This window comes from Pelecanus crispus, chromosome 8 (genome assembly GCF_030463565.1).
Source record: "Pelecanus crispus isolate bPelCri1 chromosome 8, bPelCri1.pri, whole genome shotgun sequence".
Lineage (NCBI taxonomy): Eukaryota > Metazoa > Chordata > Aves > Pelecaniformes > Pelecanidae > Pelecanus > Pelecanus crispus.
This window is the reverse complement of record NC_134650.1, coordinates 26624662-26648579: the sequence shown is the minus strand read 5'-3', so window position 1 is coordinate 26648579 and position 23918 is coordinate 26624662. Positions and strand designations below refer to the sequence as shown.

Sequence of the window (23918 nt, the reverse complement as noted above, 5' to 3'; positions counted from 1 at the left end):
TAATCCACAAACTCCTGGGATATCTGTGGACTGCTGGTGGAAACCAGTGATATTGGGCATGTTAGTGCACCCACGTATGGAGTCAGTCTCCCAGTAAACATCCTATAGTGTGAGGTGCTCAGAGGGTATGCCATCATCCCCGTGACCTCTGGCAGGAAGCCAGGCAGGAGAGACTGGACTGAGTCGGAAAGTGCCTCCTGTGAAACAAAGGGTTGTAACCCTTACAAAGCTGTGAAGAAAGGAAGGAAGAGATGCGTGCAAAAGCTACCCTGTATGAGGCAGCAGATGGTACCAGCATCCGTTTGGAGTGGTCTTTCTCCTCCCATGTAGAGCAGAGCTGGAGATTAGGCTGGAGGGCTTGCACCTATGCTATCATAGAATCAGAGAATATTTTGAGTTGGATGGGACTGTCAAAGGTCATCTAGTCCAATCCCCCTGCAATGAGCAGACACATCTTCAACTAGATCAGGTTGCTCAGAGCTCCATTCAACCCGACCTTGAATGTTTCCAGGGATGGGGCATCTACCACCCCTCTGGGCAACCTGTTCTAGTGTTTCACCACCCTCATCATAAAAAATTTCTTCCTCATATCTAGTCTGAATCTGCTCTCTTTTAGTTTAAAACCATTACCCCTTGACCTATCACAACAGGCCCTGCTAAAAAGTCGGTCTCCATCTTTCTTATAAGCCCCCTTTATGTACTGGAAGGCAGCAATAAGGCAGCAGTAAGAGGCTGACCAACCCCAACTCTCTCAGCCTTTCCTCATAGGAGAGTTGCTCAATCCCTCTGATCATTTTTGTGGCCCTCCTCTGGACCTGCTCCAACAGGTCTCCTATCTTTCCTGTGCTGAGGGCTCCAGAGCTGGATGCAGTACTCCAGGTGGGGTCTCACCAGAGCAGAGCAGAGGGGCAGAATCACCTCCTTCGACCTGCTGGCCTCGGTGACAACCACTCTTGGGTCATCTGCTACTTGTCCCAACTTCTACACAGCTGGCAAAATACTCTCAAAGCAAAGCAGGCAGCTGGATTCCCATCGTACAAACCTGATGGGTGCTCACACTGTCACCCCAAGGAGTGGACAGCTCTTGGGCACAGCCCTGCAGACCTTGTCCCTGGAAAGTGGGCAGAAGATAACCAAGGAGAGACTCACGGAGGTCAGCACCCAGCCACCCTCACCGGGGGCAGCTGGAGCAGGTTGGAGGGAGAGATGTCAGGTCTCCCAGGCAGTGCTGGGCTGGGCTGGCCCCGACTCACTGTGTTTGGAGAAGGCGTCGAGGGCAGCTGACCTTACGTAACTGGAGAACAAAGCGGCTAAATAAAAACTGGAGCTGGGAACGGACTGCGGAAGTGGGACACAGCTTTCCTGACTAATCAACCAGCATCTGAAGGAAACTGAACTCAATGGCAGGGAAACAACTGCATAAACACATCCCGAGGGAAGAAAGGGAGCAAGAGGAAGCGGGGGGGAAGACCACGGGGGTACTGGCCCTTTCCACCTCCCCTCCTGCCCTTGCTGCTCGGGTGGCAAAGCCTGGAGCACCGGGATGGAGAGCGCAGCATGGAAACCTGCTGTGAGCTCAAGGGTTTTAAGGGTGCCAATGCTCGTTTACCTGCAAAGCCACCAACTGCAGGCTCAGACAGGCCTCAGACTTAGAAGAGAAGCGGACCTGAGATGGCTCAGCTGGTGCAGCTCTCCTCCCACTGCCAGCTCCAATGGCATCTCGGTCTAAAGTGTGATGAAGGGAATGGAGTGATTTAACCCCATGGAGAAGTGCTGGTACCTTACAGCCTCCCCTCTAATGGTGCAATAGCACCCTACCACGAGAAAGTGCTGTCTGAGCCAGGGTGCGCTAATAGGGGAGGTGTGCTTGGGGAATGCTCCCATACATTCCAGTACAAAACCAGTGACCCCAGAAGGGTTAGGCCTGGGAAGGGCTGTACTCACAAATGCATCAGCCTGCAGGGCAGAGTTTGGGTTCACTTGCTCTCACTGTACATCACTACCCCAGGACCATGCAGACATAGGGATTTCTACTAGCCACCCTCCCACTCCAAAAAAAGTGCCCCCCCAAACAACCCTCTGATGAAAAGATTCTTTTCCAAGAGCCTGTTAGGACCTGTGTTGGGGCAAGTTGCCCCACACTGGGGCAACAGGAGCTCCGGGCTCCAGCAGATCTGCTCAATGTGGGGAGAGCCAGACTCTTTTCAAACATTATACTTGAATAAGCAAAGCCAAGTTGCTCTTCCAGATAGCTAACAGGGGCCACAGCAGCCGTTAGGATCCACGCCATCCAGCCTGCTATTTTTAGATCACCCACAAGGAAGGAAACCTCAGACAACCATCAGCACGAGCTGAACTGCAGCTCCTCAGCTGCTTGGCCAGCGCCACAGGAGCTGCTCCACCCAGGCGGTCTCACTTCTGACACTGGGAGGGTGGATGAGACTTGCAGAGGGCTTGGGGAGGTCACCAGCATTGCAGCCCCCACCCCTCTATCGCAGAGTCTGGCTACAGCTGCCAGCATGAAACAGGTAGATCTGCAAAAAAAATCCACCCAAACAACCCAAAACCTGAGCTGGTTGCTGGTGCAGACCTTTCTAAGCCCAGGGAGGGGCGAGTGATCTGGGATGTTCAGAGAAAACAAAGCCCGGGGAGCGGAAAGCAAAGCCTCCCTCTCTGGTGGTGATTTTGCAAGGCCCCGTGGCCACATCCTGCGCAGGGAGAGGCAGCCTTGGCTCCATGCTCGGGTTGCAATCCAAAGCTGCTGTGAAACGTGCTTTTGGCCGAGACGACCTGGCCTGGGGAGTACAACAGGGAGGCCCTTAAATAGCAGCAGCAGAGGAGAAGGGGCAGCCAAGCAACTGCAAAGAGTGAGCCACAGACAAGGGAAGGTGGAAAAAACTTCCCAGTGTGCCAGGATGATTAAAAAGCTTTTTTTTTTTATCCCCCAACTCCCCAGAAAATACGATTGTCCCTCTTCATCTCTCTTCTGAAGTCCTACCTGACACTCAGAGCACCATAGAAGTTCATAATCAATGTGGGCAGCCTTGAACAGGCAACACAGGCACAGACTAAACCCTCTGCAGATCCATCTATGTTTTGGACATCCTGGCTTGCAGCCAGCATCCTGTCCCTGAGCTGCTTTTAGAGGCTCTGAGAACTTTTACAAGGAGAGAAGAGGCTGGCACCCAAGTTCCCATAAAAAAATAAGACAATAATGACCTCCCTCCACACCAGCCTCTGCAGCATCCTGCTGCTAAACAGAGCCCTAAATCCCCAAAACATGAGCTAGAGGAAAGCATTAAAAATAAAGACAGCCTCCTGGTCTGCGCCATGGCAGACTCGATCACCAAGTGATACCGAGTGGGGATGGATATATTGATTTATTACTGCGAGAGAGGCTTCTACTTCTGCCTGAGCAAATCTGACTGGTGCCACCGAGCATCAAGTGAGACCAGGGAGCGGGGAGGCATGGAGCTGCAGCACTCACCAGAGGAGCTCAGCTGGCCAGCCCTGGCCGGGACGTGAAGCTCCACTGGGCCAGGTCGCACATCGGAGCTGTCGGAGGGACTGTAACCCTCTGTCTGTCCCGCTGGGGAAGAAGCAATCTCAGCCAGCACTTCCAGGTCCTTCAGGATAACCTGTGGAGAGAGGGACAGCGAGGAGTGAGCACACACAGGGGCGGAGGCAGCCAGCAGGGTGAGCTTTCCTTTCCAAACCCACAGCTGGAGAGGGTGAGATGGGAAGCAAACACCAAATCCCAGCACATCAAGGAAGGTGTAGGGAAAAGAGGCCTACCTGTGAAGTTCAAAATGGAAATTTCAAATGATTGCAGAGGGGATGGGGCAGGAAAGAGAAAAGGGGAGAAAAAACCCAGTTACTGCTCTGTGAGTCCCAAGGGAGCATGTGAAATTAAATCTAATTTATGCAACCAGGAGCAGGGCTTGCTCTTCCCTCTTCAGGGAGGTCTGGGTTTTGCTTCCCCACTTCCCTTCATAACTGCAGATTTGGGACAACCCCAGCAAGAGCACAGGGATGCTCTCGGGGGCAAACATTACTCTGCCTGCCTGTCCGCAGCTTGCCCAGTTCAGGGCAGCATCTGAGAGCACACTCAGCTGCCTGCAGTCAGGACGGTGAGGCAGAGCTGCCATTCGGATTTCATAGCTCTTTCCTTCCAGAAGTTGCCAAATTAGTCTATATATAGCATTTCTGGAGAAGTTATTACAACATGGGTTTTTTTTCGTCCTCAACCCTTCTCATGTCTCAGGCTATTTTGGGTCCCCCTTCATTCAAATGTCCTTGGGTCTAGATGGTTCATCAGCCATCCCAGATGCTCTGAGCATAGCAGGGCTGTGCGAAGCAGAAAAGCCACCAAAAAGGGACGATTGCCACGTCTAACCCACCAGCATTCAGCATAGCGCATCCCCAACCACCCCTTGCCCACCAGCACAGTGTCCCAGGCTTCCTGCACGTTCTCACAAGGTATCCTTTAGAGGAGCTGCAGTTATATGGGAGTTTTAGCTTTTGAGCTATGAAAAAAACCCCTTATCCCCCCCCAAAAAGCCAATTACATCTTTTTTTGATCATGCAGAACTTGAAAAATCCCTGAAAATCAGAAAGAGGAGCCCCTGGGTTTCTCTGTGGCAGATATCTTAAGCTGGTGGTTTTTTTTTTTTGTTTTGTTTTGGGTTGGGTTTTTTTTTTTTAAATTAGGACTGATTTATAAGCCCCCAGCAGCCTTTGAGCAGGCAGTGAGGTGTCCAGGCTTCGGTGCAGAGCTGGTTGTGGGGAAGCAGCCTGCCACTAGCACCACAAGGCTCCAGCACGCTTGGGAAGACCCTGTGCCTATAAACATGATTAAGTCCCAGCGCACAGCTCCCCCAGGGATGAAAAAACATAACAACAACTCGTGCAATGAGGAGCTATGATGCTGCTGTCCCCAAAGAATATGGCACCTCCATGATGCTGTTAAGGATGGGACCTCGTTGCCATCATGGGACATCACTGCCATTGCCAGCCTTCATCCTCTTCCAGGAAAGCGATGCTACAGTCCTCGGCAGAAGAAAGAGATTCCTCCCTCTCTGCCCAGCTTTGCAGGGCTTTCAAGCATCGGTGGCTCAGATAAAGCAATGCTGCTGATGTTTCATTTCAAGGGGAGGATGCCCCTGAGCAGAGCTCACAATGGCTAGTCTCCTGAAGCCCTATGTACATTCTCTGGTGGCTAATCATGCGGCTCAGCTGAACTTACGGACTTCGAGTTGGGGAAGGCACTAATTTGGGTCTCCAGCTCTCACAGCTGTGGAAGTTTCCAAGTCTCATTGCCTTTGGCTAAAACTGGCAAACAGACTCAGGGTTTGGCTGGCAGGGGGGTGAGAGCTGGGACTCTTGTTCATACTACTGATTTTACCAAACCCTGCACACGTGCCAACGCAACCAGGATGACGTATCCTACCATGCCAAAGCCGTATCAACACATGGCTGATGTACCGCACGAACCAGCCACCTGTGATTGCCACCCTGCTGCATTTGCTGCTGCCACAATCCCCGCCTAGAGTCCACTCATCCAGCCAAACACTTGGGCTATCTATCATCCAGCGCAGACTTCACCAGCAGCTCCCGCAACATCAGGAAACAGGACCAAGACCCTGGGCTGGGCAAAAATCACCCCTACTGCCTCCCAAAGCATTTAGAGCCATGTCTTATCCTGTGAGGCTGGATCCTTGATCCACACTCCCAGAGCCATGTGCCCAGCCCCATCTCTGAGATGCTGCTTGGGCTCGGGATGCTCTGGCCAGGCTGCCTGGGCAGCAATGATTGGCACCACCAAGGGCATGGCTGGACCTCTCAAGCTCTGGAGAAGTTAAGGGGTGTCCCCCCAAGCCAGCTGTGTAGGTCACAAGCAGGAGGTGGAAAAATGCTTTTTCCAGTACGTGTTGGATTTTGCAATTGAAAAACGGAGGAAATAAGAAGCAAGAGGGATGGGTGCATGAGCACCTGAAGGAAGAGCAGGAGCAGGTGGCTGCGAAGACCCAGAGTTTTCCAGCCGTGGGAAAGAGGCAGGGAGCTCCGGTTCCTGCTGCTTCTTCCCCGCACGCTCCATAGTGGGTTCCCAGCTGGGGACAGGGGAAAGCCAGGAGCACTTGGTATGCACTGCACATCCCTGCACTAAGCAAAGCTGGAGCCGGCGGCTGGCTTTGTGCGAGTGAGGAGGCTGTAAGAAAGCAATATCCTGCCATTGCCATGGCAACAGGCCGGCTGCGCCAGGAGCAAGCTGGTCCCATCCGTCAGGAGCTGAGCGGCCATCGGACCCGAAAGCACCAGGAGCACAAGGGCCAGAGCCATTCCTAGCTGCCGGGCGAAGGAGTGATCCTGAGGGCCAGCCCAGAGGAGCAGCCACCAAGGACATTTCCCAGCCCAGAAGGGATTTCTGTGAAAGTTTCCCAGTGGTGATGAGATGTAGGGTATTGTGCCCCTGCTCTGGGCAAGCATGGGGCTGGTTAGCATGAACTAGAAGGAGCAGGGGAAGCAGCATCATGATGGATGGGGAGACACGGCCAATGTCGCAAGCCGTTCCCAGCACGGGGACGAAGAGCAGCATGGAGGAGGGTGAGCTCCTTGCACAGTGTGGGGACGAGGAGCAGGTTATCAGACAGTTATAAATAAGCAGCTATTTCTCCTCCCTGGGAATAGGCAAGATTTCTCCCTGTATTGCTTTCAGAGCACAGATTTTGAGGGCACACAAAACTGTTGGTCTCTCTGGCTTCTCCAGATCTAGGTCAGGTTAATTTGCTGCTTGTTCTGGTTGAACAGAGCCGAGACTAGCTCTGCCATCAGTGACGCAGGGGAAAAGCAGGGGAAAAACAGCCCCTGAACAGCACGTGGTGGATGGACACACCTCCTGTGTGCAAAGCATTGCCTTGATGCTCCTGGGGAGGGCTTTGCCTCTGGCCAAAACACTGGGCTGGCTCTGGCCTGTTGCAGAGGAAGGGGAGGTGACCCCAAATCTGCTGCAGACCCCTGGGGAGTGAGACTTAGCACCCTGCAGCACATGCTGACTACCAGGACACCAAGGCAGGCTGCAGCAGCAGCTCCTGGGGTACACATGATGGCAAGGATAGGGACTGAGCTCCTGAAGAGGCTGTCCTTGCTGGTATTTATGGAAAAGTTTAAAAAAAAAAAAAAAAAAAAAAGGTGAAAGATTAAAATGGCGTGCATGTCAGGGAGATGCTCACCGGCAGCCTCGGATGTCCCAGGGCAATGAAACGGGGTATGCAACACCAGGGACAAGGTTATTCTCACCACAGGGAGAAGATGGGAATCCAGCTGAAGCAAGATGCCACCAAGATGGAGAATAAGAAGGTTAAGGGCTGCAAAGCACTTCTTCAAAGGGGACCAATATCAGGATGGCTGTGGAAAGCCCCACGGCATTACCAGGATCAGCAAGGCAGTGGGGTGGAGGAGCGACCTGGTGGGGATCAGGAAAGCCGAGGATGCTGCTGGACGCTTTCTCCCGCTCCACCACTCCAATGCAGCCCCTTGCTGCCGCAACATGCACTGAGGCTTCCCCAGAGGGCTTCATTTATTTTGTTTTTTTTTTTTCCTCTCCCTCCAAACCTTTTAGCTGTAGCCAGGGGAGGGGAGATGAGCATGGGCAGGCAGTCCCGGAGTCAAAAGCGGCCAGTGGTGAGGCTGGCTGAGCCCCATACACACACGGTGTGAAAAGCAAACTTGCGTCGCCCCCGCCTCCACCGGCTTTAAAGACAGAAAAAGAAAAGAAACCCACCATTAATCTTCCCACACCAATTTAACCGGACCTCTTTTCAGGTCCCCGGCACAGCAACTTTCATCCTCTGATCTTGCCAAGACCTTTTTTTCCCTTTACAGCCACTGGATTTCAGATTTCGGCCTGTGGCTGGGAAGGGATGGGAAGCAGAGGGAAGACAGTGGGGCTGGAGGCTTCTCCTTTCCTCCCCAGGGCAAATCCTGCCAAGTTGTGCTAACACATGCTCACAGCATCAGCAAATACAGCAGAGGCAGTGGTGGGGTCACTTGGTAATATGGCCATAACCACCTGAAACCAAGCTGCAACCCAAAAACTCCCTGTTTTCCCTCCTGCTTTTGTAAATCCCCCATTTGTCCTGCTGCGGGCATGCAAGGGCCAGGCCTGCAGCACCTGGAGCTGGCAGGAGCACAACCTTACTGTCACAGCTCAGAGCACCTCTTTAAATGTGTTTAATTAGCATACAGGGACCTTAACACCCATGCCACCTGATGCCAGTCGAAGAGCAGGATGCCAGTGAGGTATTTCTTCATGCATTAGAGGGAAGGGAAAGAGGCAGGACAGGTCCAGCCAGCAGGACAGGGATGGAGGAAGGCAGAGCTGCCCCGGAGCATCCCCATAGGCCATGCTGCGGCAGGCTGAATACTCGCAACCCCTTCAAATTCAACACCCATAGTCCCAGTGCTTATGACAAGCAAAGGGTTTGCTTTTATTTGCTACCCTGTCTCCCATCCAGCACCTCCTCCACACCCCAGGGAACCAGGCAGCCAAAGCCAAGCTCCCCAAATCCTGGATCCTACACCTTCATCCCATCCTGGACCCACCCTGAGCCAGCTCCCCGGGACAGGGATTGCCTGCACCTCCACAGCAGACAGGTTTTCTATGGGTTCAGTCTGCTCTGTGATTTCATGTGTGGTTTAACGTGGGAATGCTGTGAGTGCCTTCTGGAAACCATGCTGAGCCCAGACTGTCAGTTTACCACTGGCAGTATACGTTCAGTATACGTATAAACTGTGTATATGCATCTATATGCCAGCCATGCAATTATGGTCCAGAACTGGTGCTGAGCCAAGAAGCTTCCTGTGGATTGCGCTCCTCCCAAGAAAATTCCTATTCCTGCACGATGCAGTGCACAGATTATCTTTCAACCCAGTGCCCTTCCAATGCCTCGAGTCCTTGGAGAAAGCATCACCCCACCCTGCTTTAAGGCTTTGCTTAGGGGCTGCTTTCACATATGGCAAGCTGGGTTGACCACATTTTCCACCATCCAACTGAAATTATATACCTCTCCATACACCCCACCATTTCAGTCCTAAGCTCATCCTCAGTGTAACTTCCCTCTTGAAAACAAGTAGCCTCCCCGCTTCGGTACCTTGTAGCTTTGAGTCTCTCTCCAGAGAAGCTTTACCACCAAAAAAGTATAAATAAAAGCCAGGCACACGTACATTAGAGTTCTCCTCTTTGCAGTCTTTAGTTTACACCCTCTACTTTGCATGGGGTCACAATATTCCGGCTGTAGTGAATTAAAGGCTGGGAGCTGGAGCACAATGGCTCTAAAACCAACAGAGCAAAGCTCCAAACCAAACCACGCTAAGACAGCTATTCGCTCTGGCACAAGCTTTTGTTCAGAGTCATTGTACTGGGAATTGGGCGCGATGGGAGAAGTTCGCCAGGATTTAGCGTGACAGCATAGCTCAGAGAGCAGGGCAGAGACCTGGGTGTCGAAATCCTGCAGTGCTGCAGCAGGACATGAAGGAGGGGTGTAGGAGTTAGCAATAAAGGAGAGAGATAACAATAAAGGAGATCAGTATACCACCATACCTGGGGTTCCTCCTCTCCTAGTTTAATACTGGAAACCCAAGAAAGGGGCAAAATGTTTCAGCTTGTCATGAAGAAGTTGGCTTGAACGTCATGCAGACTTTCAAGTCCATCACTACCTCCACAGGCAGCGGTAGTCCAGGCTCAGCTAACCCTCTCTAGGGAAGGGCACCAACTCTTCTCCACTGCCAGGAGAAGACTTCTAAGAATCCTCTAGGAGATACAGCTGCAAACAGCAAGCTAAGAAACCATTTGGGTCTTCTTGTTGTATTCAAAGCCTTGTCTGGCCACTGCATAAACACAGGTAGGTTTTCACATTAGCAGAGTTGAGACGAAGCTGGAGTCTATCCTGCTTCACATCAAACACCAGCTCCACCTCAGGCGTCATTCCTGCATGAGTCAGACAAAAGTCCCAGCACAACTTCCAACCCCCAGCAAGATTGAGAGGAGCAGATAAGGAAACAGGAACACATTCAGCCGTACAGAAACAACTGCATTTCGGAGCTGGAGAAATGAAAACAAAGCAAAGAAAGAAACCCAGCAGCATCACTGTTTCATGGTTTTCTCAGAGATGCCTTCACCACCTGTTGTATCCACCTGAACTCAGCACCTGGGTCCAACCAGGAAGGACCCAGGGAACTGAACAGCTACATCAGAAGCTGCCTTTGCACCAGGAGCTTGCAGAGGGAGATGACCTGAAGAGCAGCTTCCCTTCAGCAGTGCCTTCCAGCAGCTGTGCTTTTAACCTGCGGGTGGAAAGGTCCAACCCACTGCTCCCAAAGGGCACTTGGGCTTTGACTTTTCACCTTTTCTAACATCAATTCTTCAGCCAGGTGTCAGGGCTGCAAGACTTGCACTGACGAAAGGAGCAGCTTGTGCAGAAAAACCCATTCCCAGCAGGATCCTGTTAGCCTTGGAACTGCAAGGAAGTTTTTAAGCACACCAAATTTTAACCAGGGCTTTTAAAGATTGCCTTCAAAACCAGGTCTCAATGCGGGATGGAGCATCTCCCTACCAGGGAAGCATGGGAACTGGCACGGGGTGACGCAGTGCAGCAGTACAGCATCTGACAGCCAGGAATCCTTGTATCCTGACTTGTCTACATATCAAAGGGAACTGCTTGCTTCAGCTTTGCTCCAACTTCTCCGTGCTGCTTTTGTGAATCTTAACTAGGTCTCTTGACCATTTCTTTACTGGCACAGGAGAACTGGGTAGGAAGGAGAACAGGAGAGAAGGCAGAGATGACTCAGGACACCACAGATGCATCATGAGATACTGGCCCCTGTTCAGCACGGTGGAGGTGGTGCAACACCTTGTGCTACTTGAAGGATAAAAACAGGCATGACAACTTAAAGGGCATGGATCTGGCTCCATCCAGCGCAAGTCTCTCCTTGCTTTGGGCTTGATTATTTACGGCAAGTGCACAGAGACTCGGAGCAGCTCAGCAAGACCAGACCTTAAAAATAAGGTGCCTGAGCTCGGTCTTTCAGTCTGATGAAAAGCCCTGACTAGCACTGACCCTCCAAAGCCAGATTCTCCTTTGGTGATGAGCTAGCGAGAAACAACTGCTCCAGGACAGCTTCAGGGCGCATCAGGAGAGCAACAGCTAGCCTCCCCAAACCGTGCATGGGGGCCAGGAGATCCGCAGGCACTGCAAAAGGATGTTCAACCTTGCTGGGAAGAAAGATGGTACTGTCACTGTTGCCCAGCCAGGTTCCCTTGGGGAGGGCAGCATCGCAGAATGAAGACAGCAAAAAACCCCCCTGAAGATGTGTGTACACTTTGTGCTACACCGTACAATATGTGGAGCCCTACCTGGAAAGGGGAGGGAGATGCTTCCTCATCAGAGAGCTGATAGGTTAGCATCATCACACTAACTCGGTGATCCCCAGCACGTTAGCCAAGAGCTTCTGAGGATACTGATCTACTCCAGGACAACGTGAACGTGCATACAAATACTGTACCAAACAGGGAGCAATGGCTAAGGGAGCACCCTGCCTCCCCTTTTCTAATAGGCATTGACATTGAAGGTTAGCTAGCTCAATCTGTCATCATTGTTCCCAAAAATGCCCAGCTCAAAAACCCCCTACTATTTCGGTCATTTCTATTTCCTCTGCAGAGAGCAGCAAATCTGGTTGGGAGCCAGCTGAGCAGTGGTGTTTAATGGATTGACTTGTCTATGGATTTCCTTAAAAAAAACCCCCAAACCTCCAAACATTTAAATAAATAGAAGACGGGATTAAATAAATCAGCTTAAAATTACTTTTGAGCCATTCCCAGTTATGTCACATGGAGGAAATGCATCACCAGGGTCCTTTCTTCACTGCTTTTTTTCAAATATTAATAAGCAGTGTAATTGCAACATGACTCACTGCAATCTCCTGCCAAGCTGGAGAGACTATCTGCAAGATGCAGGCTTTCTAGAGCATTGCAAAGGCAGATGTGTGCTTGGGGACTCTTTTGGAAAGGTTTGCATCGTAAGCAGCAGGGTATGGAAAATGGCCAGGCAGTCGCTTGCCTTTGCAAGCACAAGTCATTCCCTTGCTTACTGATTCCCTTCCCTCCTCTCTTAACAACACCCTCACACACAGGAGTTATTGTGGGGTTGGGGTTTGATGCCCTGAGCATGTAAGGCAAAGCAGATAGCATGTGATTTTTATTCCACGAGGAAGGTCTGGGCTGAGAAACCAGCCAGATCATTCGCAGCTCTGGGCAAGAGGTATCCAGCTGATGGTAGAAGTGCTACCAGTGCCTGGACCAGCTGTCTGCTGAAGCTGCCAGCCTTCCACCCAGGCTCTAGAAATGCGCCAGGGTGCAACAGAGAGGGGGAGAAGACAAAAAAGATGCCAAAATTGAGACAACTGGAATCAGGGAAGAGAGGTGAGGAAGAAAGATGAGGAAATGGGAAAATGGTGCAGTCCCTCAGGAACGGAGCAGCCTGGGAGCTGCACTGGGAGGGCAAGGTGCATGCAGGAGAGCAAAGGCAGAGCAAGCTGGCTCACTCATCACTACCTGATTTTCTTTGCTCACTTCCAAGCCAAGTGGTTCCCAGCCAACCTGATGCCACTGGGCATCTACTGCAGCCCCACCAGGCAATGCTGATGCTGCCCTGCCAGTGGTGGATGCTGCTTAACTGCCTCACAACTTGGATTTTGCAGTGCTGGCTAGACACAATCCCCCTTGCATCTCTACAGAGCTGTTGCAAGGCACCCGAACTCCCACTCACCAAGGATCTGACCACGACTCAGCCCCATGGGAAAGACATTAGCTCTGGGACCTGAAGCCCCAGCTGTCTTCCCAGGCAGTCAAAAAGGATTTTTAGGAGTTGGCTTTGACAGATCAACTCTCAGATATGGAGAAGAAGGTTTATACAGACAGAGGGTCCCAAACACACCAGCCTAACCGAGACAGCAGGGCTTTCAGCTGGGCAGCTACCTGCAGACTCTGCATTGGGTCGTCTTCAGTTTAGCCAACAGGGTTAAACTCCCCAGTGCCAACACTGGCCAAGCCTCACAAAGTCCCTTGCTTCAACCCAAAGAATCCAAAGCCCAGCTAGAATGGAGACAGTAAGCTTTCAGGAAGACTTCTGCAGCAGCTGCAGCACCTACCTCATCTGACTCATCTGAGAGGGTCCGCAGCAAGATGGGGAAGAGGCTGTCAGTGTGTCGGAACATCTAGAACCAGAAAGACGGACGGCATCAGTCCTACAGGCCTGGTCATCCCTGCCACAGGACACCTCGCCCCAGGGGAGGCTGCTGAAAACTTCATCAGCATTTTCTGTCTGAGCTGGAGAGCTCTTCTTCCTTAAGCTACTGGGTATCCAGCAGCCAAAGCCTTCTCAGAAAAGGCAGGTGGACACTTGGTTGCAACGCTACCATATAATTACAGCCAATTCAAAGACAAGGAGCAGGCTGGGAGCAGACAAGCTCAGTCCCACAGAGGAAGCAGTAGGCTCACATGCCAAGTCCCTGACCTACCTTACGAGGCGTCTTGATGTACAAGTGGTAGAGCCATTTCAGGACTGCAATTCTGGTCATCATCCCAATGGATGTGTCATGAAGGTGGCAGTCCAGCACTTGAACTATTCCATCCAGGTTCAGGGTCACCTGGATCCTCTCGGAGCTGCATGGAAAGGAGAGAGGCTGGTTCAGTGCTGTAATGTCCAACTCGCTCCTCCCACAGTGGGAAGGTCTACAACACACCAGAAGCTGCATTAAACACCCCAGCTCAAACCCTAAGAAACCTCAACTGCCCCCTTGGCCTGCTCCAGCCCCTCTCAGCCTGGCCACCCACATTTCTTATTCTGTGCATCCAGAGCTGCTCAAGGCAAACCCAAGAACTGTGCTCAAATATTCAAGAGTTATGGCAGCCAGGAAGCAAACTCCAGCGAGCCTACGGGGTCATGGCTGGGCATGGCCAGGTTTGCCCATGTGGCATAGGTGGCTTCTGACTGGCGTTACCAGATGGGGAAGCACAATGAGAGATACAGCAACACAACAAAATTTTGCTTTGGAAACAACAGAAATCTTCCAGGCTTCAAGGTTTACCACTTTCCCAAAACAGCTGGTACCCATGCATGACAAGACACCATGCTAGGTGAATCCAGTACCATGGCTGTGTTGAGAAACTGGTCTGTATTGCAGTCACCAGGTTTGGGGTTCAAAAGACTAGAAATCCATAAAACGCATTCAGACTCCAATTCAAGTTTTACTAGCTCAAATATCTCCAGAGAACATCAACCCATGTGCCCTCAAACTCCACTAGTTGGGGCCACCCAACCAGGTGAGGACACCCAGTTGCCACTAATCCCAGCATACTCGTGCTGAGGGCTGCAGATGGTGCTCTGGCTGGCAGTGTTTTTGGGATGCAGCTCTCTGCTACAAGGCTGCCTTGAGAACATCACCTTGTTTCCCAAAAGCCATCCCAAAAGATGAGGATAACTCTTCATCATCAACCAGGGATGAAAGCAAACAACTCCCTTAGTTCACCAAGACATTGCCTCTTTTACAACACTGACAGCCTGCAGACCCTTAGCTCTTACTATGGTGAAAAACTCTGCAGTTTTTTCCCCAAACAGTTGGGACCTGCATTGTGACAGGAGACCCCAACGCAGAAGAGGTCATGTTATGGCATTATCCTGCTTGTGATCCTGAAGTCTGCCTGATGGCTTCCCACCTCCTCAACAGCAAGGACGTGGTAAGTACCTGTCGCAGGAAACTTGGTTAAAGAGAGATGGTTGGACCTGAGATGGTTGGAGCAGACTTCTAGGAGGTAGCTGCATTGAAGAGCTACGTCACTCCTGTCCTATCCAAGCTACTGAATTATTCAAGGCTGGACCAGACTCTTGCCGATTTTTCTAGCGTGCACAGAGCTGCTCTGCATCTCATTTGATAAGAAATCCTAAGGGGCAGATTTCTCACGGTATAATTTGCAAGTGGAGCTGCGGCTTAATAGGATTTCATCTTCCCCAGCACATACATTATAAGGGTGAGATGAGGAGGCCACGGCCCCTCACAGCCCTGCAGATATATGACTGCTTGATCTTCACGTAACAGATGCTGGGCTCTGCAAATTGCATTTCAAGTTAGACTAAGTTTTGCTTTGATGTTGCAAACAACCACCAAGGGTCAAACACTCAGATGTGCAGAACCAAGGGAAAGGAAGGACCCAGAGCACAGGGAGTTTGGGAGAGGGGATGTCCAAGGGAGCAGCATCCCAGGCAATGTAAGCCAGCCTGAATCAGCCCCATATCTGGGTTTTCCTGCAAAACCAGCTCCTGCTGCAGCAGCGCAGCCTGCCACCCACACGGCATGGGGCTCCCGATGGAAGAGGAGCATGAGTCCTCAAACCAATTACATCTCCATGCCAAAATACGCATCATATTCGCAGGATGGGGAAAAAAAACTCTGGGTATTGTCTGTTTTCAGAGGGAAGCAGCTGAAAGGATGGCGCAGAGAAGCAGCACATGAAGCTGGCCAGTTCAGAGGTGCCCTCAACACTATCATATCCACCAGCTCCGTGCTGCTGCAAGGCAGGTGGGGAGGACACAGGGTGGTATCATTACAGGAGGACACTGGACTGCTGCCACACAGCAACAAGCTATTTCCAGCCCAGGTTGTGCCAAAGTTGCTTGTGAAAACTCCCCTTCCCCAGTGATGCAGCACCCGCATAGGAGTGGGCTGTGGGCAGCGCCTCGGTGGCTCAAGTCAAAATCCACCTGAGCTGACCCCAGGAGGTGACTGGCAGCAGCGGGCTCACCTCTAGTCAGCCAGACCCCAGCTGTGCCGTGTACCACCACCCTGTGGCTCTGCCGGGCTCAGCTCCTTCTAAAAGGGATGGCGGCTGGGCAAAGCTCCTTGCCAGCTATCCTCTCCCTGCATCTGCCAAGATAAACCTTTCAGGGGGGTTGCTGGTGGCGAAGTAGCTCATTTACTCAGCACAAAACCATGGTGCTATCCTGAGAGGCAAGAGGTTTGATGAACATGTGAAATTGAGCTAAAAATGTCCCACTGACCATGCTTCTCTGCCTCTGAGATGGAGAGGTACCAGATTCCTGTGGGCTGCCCCCTTTCCAGGGGGCGAGGCAGCAGCCAAGCATGGCGAGTACTGCTGTGGCTGCAGCTCCAAAGCAGACTCACAGCTCACCCTGGCTCTTCTTAATCCCCAGGCAGCACACAGCAGGAGCAGCAGTAATGGCATTGCGTTAATGCGATCCTCTGGGCCTGCCACGCCGGCTCCCAGTGCCGGCATCTGTGGCAGGGCAGATGTCAGATGCAATCGCTTCCATCTAACCCACTACCCCAGATTCTCCTCTGGAGGATGAATGCAGCCCTGGCACCGCCTCCGTGGTTCTCGTGTGACAGTGAGGACATGTTTTTAGGGCAAACTGAGCAATCATGAGGGCTGTACCAGGCTCTCACCTCTGGATACTGGTACCCTTTGCTCAAGCTGAGTGGTGGGGCAGGAGACCCACCCCACAGCACATCCCCCATCTCAGAAAGCATCCTCCAGCATGGGAACAGAGCTCACTTTCCCACTGCATTCAACCCACAGCAATGTTTTTCACCCCATGTCCCTTATCAACTCATTTTCTCATTTCTCCCCTTTCTTCAAGGGCTTCTGCCACCTCTCTCCTCAGCAGTCGCCTTTTCTTTGCCAATGCCTGAGCTGTCATCTCCCTCCTGGCCTCCTGCCTGGCCCAGCTGCTTTCCTGACCCCATTTTCAGACAAGGTTAAGGTCTAGGCCAGGCTCTAGCCTTTAAGCAGCCTTGCCAAGGGTGGAAATATCCAGGTTCTTTCATTATGGTCCAAGTCACAAGGGCAGCTCCCATACGGGCTGGCAGCTGTGCTGCTCAACGGGCTTGAGCCAGTGGCCAGGAGGTAAATAGCTCCTCTCTGCTATTCGTCCCTCAAGCTGTCGCTTTCTTGTCCTCCATCGCTCTCATTTTGGCGCTCTTGGCTTCCTTCTGCTTATCGTGGTTTCCAAGTACTGGAAGTGCCCTCAGCACTAGCACAAGCTGATCTCCCAGGGAAGCGACGAGGCTAAGGTCTAGGCAAAGGCATCCAGTCCGATGAGCTGCACATCACTGTGACAAGGGCTAGGGCAGTGTGCCCGAGGTCCCCCTCCTGCTCATCCACCCAATGGCGCAGTGGGAGCAGTGAAGGGAACCCATCTCCTCACTCCAGGCTGGAGAGGAGGGCCAGGAGGAGCCTCCCCAAGAAAACACCCTGGACCTGAAAGCTGCAGGAATGCAGACTCCACCAGATAAGCTGCTGGAGAACAGGACTCCAAGGCGGGCTTGGTGCATGAGCTCAAAACAAGCCATCATGCTGCCTTCAGCCAACCATCCCCCGGGTGCTGCGGGGTACCCAGCACCAGCCCTAGTCTCTGCCCAAGTGTTCACCACCTCAATTCGCTCCCCAGCTTGCTGGCTGCACCCCCAAGGTGTGTCAGGCTCTGGGCATGGGTCTACTTCCAGCACGAGACAAGCAGCAGCAATTTTAGCTTTGTACTAAGCCCTAACTACCACCTTTATAAGTCCGATTTAAATGCAGCCTTGGGCAGTTTAGCCACATAGCAGCAAATTGCCCTTTCTGCAGAGCAACAAGCAGCTTTACGTGTCCATGTACTGCTGGACAGCACTCAAAACAAGGAGTGTTCTTTGCATCAGGAAGGATCACAAAAGCTCTTCTGGAGTCCCCATGTCCCTTACCTAGTTTGGTGAGGGAGTGTGGTCCCATCACCCATATCCAACTGCCATGCATCTAACCCAGGCAGCCCTGCTGACCGCTTGCCAGCTGTGCCTGACCATCCGCCTGGCAGTATGGCTAGGAAGTTGTCTCAAACCGTCCAGGTCTTGTATTGAAAGACCGATGCAGTTACAGGAGCCTAAAAGGCACTTTCCTGCTGTTTTGGTCCAGCAACGCAGGACAGACGTCTGCATCTTCTCCTGCAGCAGCTCAAACTGACGGAAGGAAGGCTGGGCTCTGCTCCAACTGCCACACTTCCACCTCCCCTTCCTGAGCTGGGCTCACACCAGTGATCGCAGCATCGGCGGGGTCAGCTAGGCCACAGGAAGGCTCCAGTGTCTCTGAAACACAGTTCTGGTCCACTTTCAATGACGGTTTTTGCAGAAGCTGGAAGCAGGAACCCCCACCTGCACAGGGAGCCCTGCAGCCCCTCCAGCCCTGCGCAGCCAGGCTCTCCCGAGTGCTAGTTTCTGTCTCAGCACAGACATGGTCCCCATTTCCTAGTGAACGACACTGGGAAGCTGGCAATTACCCTGGAAGCATTTTGGATCACCAACAGCATGTCTTAGGAACAGGGGAGGTGTGTGTGTCAGTTTGTGGCCATAGGAACGTGCCCAGCATCCATCTATCGAGCATTCAGACCTCATCATCTTCTTGGATGGCATCTTCACGGAAGACGTCCCTCTGCAGACACTGGGCTGTGAGCTCCTCCACCCCCGCTGACCGAGGTCCTCCTCCTCTCGCCACTGCTGCAGTGCTATCCCTCTGCAGACGTTCGTGCGGGGAGGGCAGGAGAAGGGGGCGTGAGAGCTGGATGCCTGGCTCCGGGCCATGCTCCATCACTTGCTCGCTGGGGGAGAGTGGGGGAAGGAAGGAGGGGGAATGAACAAAAACACAAGCAAAGAGTGACTTCATCTTAAAAGGCAGCTGCAACTTCCTCCGTTTGCAGGCTTTCCAGCTTCTCAAAGCAACGCAACAGTTTCCTGTGGTCTTGTCTTGACACCCAGTGGGCATTCAGCATACAGGCAGCTGCCCGCTCCCCGGTGTGAATTACGGCTGCAACTGGCTACAGGTGCCAGCTCTTGCCTTCCTCCAGCTCCAGGGCTGAGCCAGACAGCCTGGGCAATAGATGGAGCACTAGGCAGATGTCTAGGGCTCCTGTCGGCCAAGTACAGCCCCCCCAACCCCATGCCAGTCCCCCACAATTGGTGCCATGGCGAAAATCTTCCAAGTCCTGACACTGGGCCAGCTGAGAGATCACACACAATGAGGAAACGGGCTTCAGGGAGGTAAACCCCAGGATAAAGGCTGGCACGTCCTCAAGGGCTCAAGAACAAGTCCCTCTGTAAAACCAGGTCTCTTAGAGACACGAAGGGTCTCACCTACTGTCCGAGATGGTTTTCCCCAGTGCTTGGGGATCTGGCAGACTGCTTCAGCTTGGGCAGCCGTTCGCCTCCTGGCTCTCAGTGACTCTGTGACCAAGTCACTCCAGCTCTCCCTGCTTCTGTCCCCCTTTGGTCTTCACTCTCTCTCTCTCCCAGATGCAAGCTGTTCAGCACACAGTTATCACTTGTGCTCCTGGACTTAGCACCTCTTCCTTTCCTTCGCCTTCCCAATTTCAGCCCTATGCACACCCACTTCTGCACCTGCTGAACTTTAAGGGCTGAGCAGCGCCAGGACGCAGCAATCACAGGAAAGCAGGGAAAACCATTAGCAGTCATAAAATGAAATCTAGGTGCAAATGAAAATATTTGTAGTTTCAAGAGAGAAAAAAATTAAGGCCATCATTAAGACAAGGGAGTTGCTGGGCTTTGCAGGAGTGCAAAAAGGGAACAGAGGCGTCCAGACCATCAACCTGAAAAGCTGATGCTTGCATTGCTCTGGGATGCGTTACGATAGGCATCACGTGTCAGTCTTGCTGGTAGTATGCATCCTATTTTGGGGACAACGACAACAAATAAACATATGCATCGGCACAATAAAAGTGTTGGAAATCACGACCTCCGAGGAAAGGGACTGCAGGCAGCAGGAGGAAAGGAAAGATGCGTTATAAGAGCAGATGGATTTGTCCCCAGATCCACTGACGCTGGATGGGAAGAAAGGTATTTGCAGGAGAGATGATTTAGATGAGATATTGGGAGAGATAGTGCTGGGCATGGAGCTGCTCTCTGCAGGCATGGGGCTGACTGATGCCATGCAAGGCTGGCAGGGGTACAGGCTGGCAGCAGCCACTGCTGAGACCCCTCTCCTCTCTGGCAGCTGGAGCTGGACCATGCAGCCCCAGGTACAGCCCCACAGCACCGTGCCGTGGTGGGCTGCCAGGACTGCAGCAAGGAGGGCTGCGGTGCCCAGAAGCTGGGTCACCACTCTCCAGGCTCTTCTGCCAGCCCCAGAAGGTTCACATACCACCTTGTCATGAGGTCTCTGCACCTCTGGCAGACCAGCACACTGCTGTTTCTCTACCACCATTCCTCTGCAAAGGCAGGAGGGAACAAAATGCCTCCTATTTTGGCCAAGCTAGAAGAGCCATAACCAGGACAACCATCCACCTTCTCCCCACCTCTACCCTATCCTTTTAGCTGGAGCACCCAACCACGGGGACTTGAAGACAGGCGAGGTGCAGAACTCCGAGTGCACACACTCGCTGCCTCACCAGACCTCCCCAGGGGGCTTTGCAAGGTCTCCAGTGGGGGGCAAACACCTCAGTTTACCATAAAGTCAATACATTTTCATGCAAAAGCATCAGAAAGGAGCAGTCAACTCCTAGAGCATTCCCAGTCATCCACCCTACTGTGACCCAGGAGACCCCAACTACTTTCCAGCCTAGACCATCCTTCCCTGCAGCTTTGTCAGCATCTGCTGGTCATCGTTTGTACCCCAGAAAGCCTTGCCTTCTTCTCAAGCCCCTCTGAAGCAACCAACAGACCCTACCTGTTTCCTGTGAAGACATTGCTTTTGCTGACGTTGGAGTCACCAGACACATCCAGAGAGTCTAGGGGGAGATAAAACGGAGCTGCAGTTAGTGGGATGGCAGGGAAGGTAGACAGCAGGACTGGGAGGCTGGAGAGCTGCATGACCTTCTGCAAAGACATCATCAGCCATCGTTTGAGGCTCCCAGGACCCTGAGGATCCCTTCTGCCTGCAGTGAGCTTTTTACACTCCTTGTCAAGTTATTCTCCACTGACAGAGGTACTGGATGAAGCTGGTACAGAACTGCACTTACCCAGCAAAATGCAGGCTGCACAGTTTCAGACCTCTGCCCCAAACTGGGTCTCCTCTGTAATGAAGACCCAGACACATCCTTCTGATGGTTTCAACCGTTCTCAAAGAAGGAGCTCAGAACTGCAGAGCTGCCTTCTATCATCCAGATTTCAACACCTAGAGATACCACACAAGCACAGGAAAGGCTGAATCCAACCCAGGGTATCTCCCGCAGCGTGACTCCATGTGGAAGCCAAGCAACCCAAACAGCTTTCCAACCCCTGCTCCATTCTAAAACTGGGTCTTACAAGCATCGTAATAAAGCATGACAGGATAAACTTGACTCTTCATGCCCCCTTGTGCCAACAGCCTCTACTCACACATGCAGCGGCACTGCCACATCAGCACAACCAGGGAGCTGAGAGTCTGTGATGCAAAAGCATCACAGGTTTAACTGATCCTGCCTGCTTCAAGATGCAATCCAACCCCAAGGGGGTACAGATTAAAGCAATTAATCTTTCTGTCACTGTTTTAAAACTCTTCTGCAATCGATTTTAATAAAAGGAGGTATTCTTGGGACAAATAAGGAATAAAAAAAGAAAAGTTCTGCTCCTGTGCTACAGGACTACATTTCCAAAAATACTGCTGCATTGGCCGGGAATCGAACCCGGGCCTCCCGCGTGGCAGGCGAGAATTCTACCACTGAACCACCAATGCTGCCCCATGTGCAGGACCGTGCATGCCCTGGCTGCCTGCTCCTGCCAGTCTCTGCTGCTACCAGCCCGCTGCCCCACACAGTTCCCTGCCTCCTTGTCTTTGACCCGGGTGCTGTTGTACCATAAAACCCTTCAGCCTTTTAATTCCCACCTTCTTCCTCTCTCTCTCACAGCAGGATTTTCCAAAAGCCGCTAGTGGACATGTTGCAGAAGAGCACTGGGCTGAACATGCAGCCCCAGAAGAATAAAACAGATTAGCCCATGTGATTTAAATGTTACACATATTTCACATGCCTGGACAACAAAGATGTGCCAGAAGTATCACCTAGTCATCTCAGGACAACAGCATCATGCTTGCAACCTTTTGCCTTTTCTGTTCGGGAAATTTTAGGCCTGGGACAATACCCACATGATGATCTCAAGATCACCATGAATTTGGAAAGGACCCGGAATTATTCTCCTTTTTGTTCTCTACCCTTCCCCAATATAGGCATCCTCCATGCATGTGTTGATGCTCTCTAGGACTAACACAGCCCTCTGAGCTCTCCTGTGGTGGTGGTTCTCTGCTCCCAAACCAGCCACTGCAGGACAGATGGGCTACTGTCTTCCCATATTATGCAGCAGACAACAAATATTTCACTATAAATCATCTTTTTCAGGTGAACTTAATTACTAAGTTGAAGTGAAGCACAGTGAGGGGATGGGGACACTCACAAGGGAATGCAGCACTACAGCACTGCTTGGGCTCCAGGCCAGATCAGTGACCCTGCTACACACACAGCGCCAAATGCTTCTGTCTCAGCAGAGGATGATCTGTGAAACAGGACTCTAAGGCTCAAGGAAAGCACAGAGGTCCCATGTGCTCTGAGCAGCCCCAGGACACCAAATCAACTCAAGAACTTCTCTTGAGGACTTTCCTTTGACCTCCTCACACCTCTAATGGCTCAGACCAATGGGGACTCACCGCTAGACACTGCCTCTGGCTTGGAGACGGACTCCTCCGAGGTGGGCTCTGCTGGCAAGGTCGTTGACTGCTTGGCCTCATCCATTTCATCATCCTCTGGGATGACCAGCTTCATCAGGCTCTGGTTGCACACGTTTGCCACCTCCTTGATGTCTGAGTGGAGGCAGTGTAAGGAACACGCAGTCCCACACACGGCTAGATGCCACATCTGGCCAGCCATCGAGAAGCCACTGCAGCCCCACCAGGGCTGCCCCAGCCCAGCTACTGCAACCCCCCTCATGTCCAAAGGGCTGGTGTGGGTTTTAGTGCTTGGTGGGAGGACATTTCCTGGCCCTCTCCAGCTGTGCAGCTGGCCCTGTGCCCCAGGGGCAGGAAACAGGAGCTTCCTGCGGGTTGCTGTAGCAGGAATGGGAGTAGCTCTGAGTTACAAGGATACTCTTCTTGCGATCATCATAGGAGAGACACGGCAGGACAGCAGTCAGGATCCCTGAGGAGTAAGGCAACATCACCCGGCCAGCCAGCTGGATGAACTCCCTCATCCAGCACATGGCTGTCAGCTGGATCAGGTCATCTGAAAAACATGGGACAAGCAAAGGTGAGGAAAAGGACAGCACTGGCAGCTGAGCAAACTCCACAGGCCAAGGACCACCTGCAAGCAGAGTGCTGCCTCTGCTCCATCCAGAGTCACTAGTCCAGAGAGACCCTAGTCTGGGACAGTTTAGTCCCAGAAGAGTTAGATGAGACCTGAATCTGCAGTAAGGTTGAGATTAAACACAATCATTAGGTTTCAGAGTTAGCCCAGTTCAATCCATAATCCAGGTTTCTTCATTTACAAGTATTCTGTCAAGCTTCCCAATGCATAAGGATATTTCATCTGTCACACTCATAGCAGTTGTGTGTTGGGGTCAAGCATCACTCTTAGAGCTGGGGTTTTATTAACCTCCCCAAGTTTGGAAAAAGGGAGCACTGCTGGGGCAGTCAGCCGATGCAAGGCCAGATTTTAGGCTTAAAAAGTGTAAATTCATTGGGCATCAGCTTAATCAAGAGCAAGCAGTCTTGGTCTATTTCTATTTTTCTATCTCACAAGAAACCCACTCCCATCCAGCAACGTTTAAAGAGCAATTTAAGATTGATGAGCACAGCTCAAGGACAAGATCCTTCTCAGGAAACACATCCAGCTGCTGCTGTAACC

The 23918-nt window shown here is 52.0% G+C and overlaps 1 protein-coding gene and 1 non-coding gene across 4 annotated transcripts in view; both read right to left on the bottom strand.

Annotated features, from left to right (window-relative positions):
* Nucleotides 1-23918, bottom strand: part of VAC14 (VAC14 component of PIKFYVE complex) — a 64620-nt gene that overhangs the window by 29788 nt on the left and 10914 nt on the right. Inside the window, exons 8-14 of one of the 3 annotated variants that reach the window (XM_075714840.1) lie at nucleotides 23163-23297; nucleotides 22723-22879; nucleotides 16912-16931; nucleotides 14094-14102; nucleotides 13573-13748; nucleotides 13204-13269; nucleotides 3488-3638 (exon numbers count right to left, since the gene is read on the bottom strand). In XM_075714840.1, the coding sequence (XP_075570955.1) occupies nucleotides 3488-3638; nucleotides 13204-13269; nucleotides 13573-13748; nucleotides 14094-14102; nucleotides 16912-16931; nucleotides 22723-22879; nucleotides 23163-23297 (714 nt within the window). Of the gene's footprint in view, nucleotides 1-3487; nucleotides 3639-13203; nucleotides 13270-13572; nucleotides 13749-14093; nucleotides 14103-16911; nucleotides 16932-20776; nucleotides 20838-21907; nucleotides 21985-22722; nucleotides 22880-23162; nucleotides 23298-23918 lie in introns of all 3 variants that reach the window. The other 2 variants (XM_075714838.1, XM_075714839.1) reach the window with 2 other exon arrangements.
* On the bottom strand, nucleotides 21693-21763 carry TRNAG-GCC (transfer RNA glycine (anticodon GCC)). The gene has a single exon. It is a non-coding gene; the product is annotated as a tRNA-Gly (tRNA).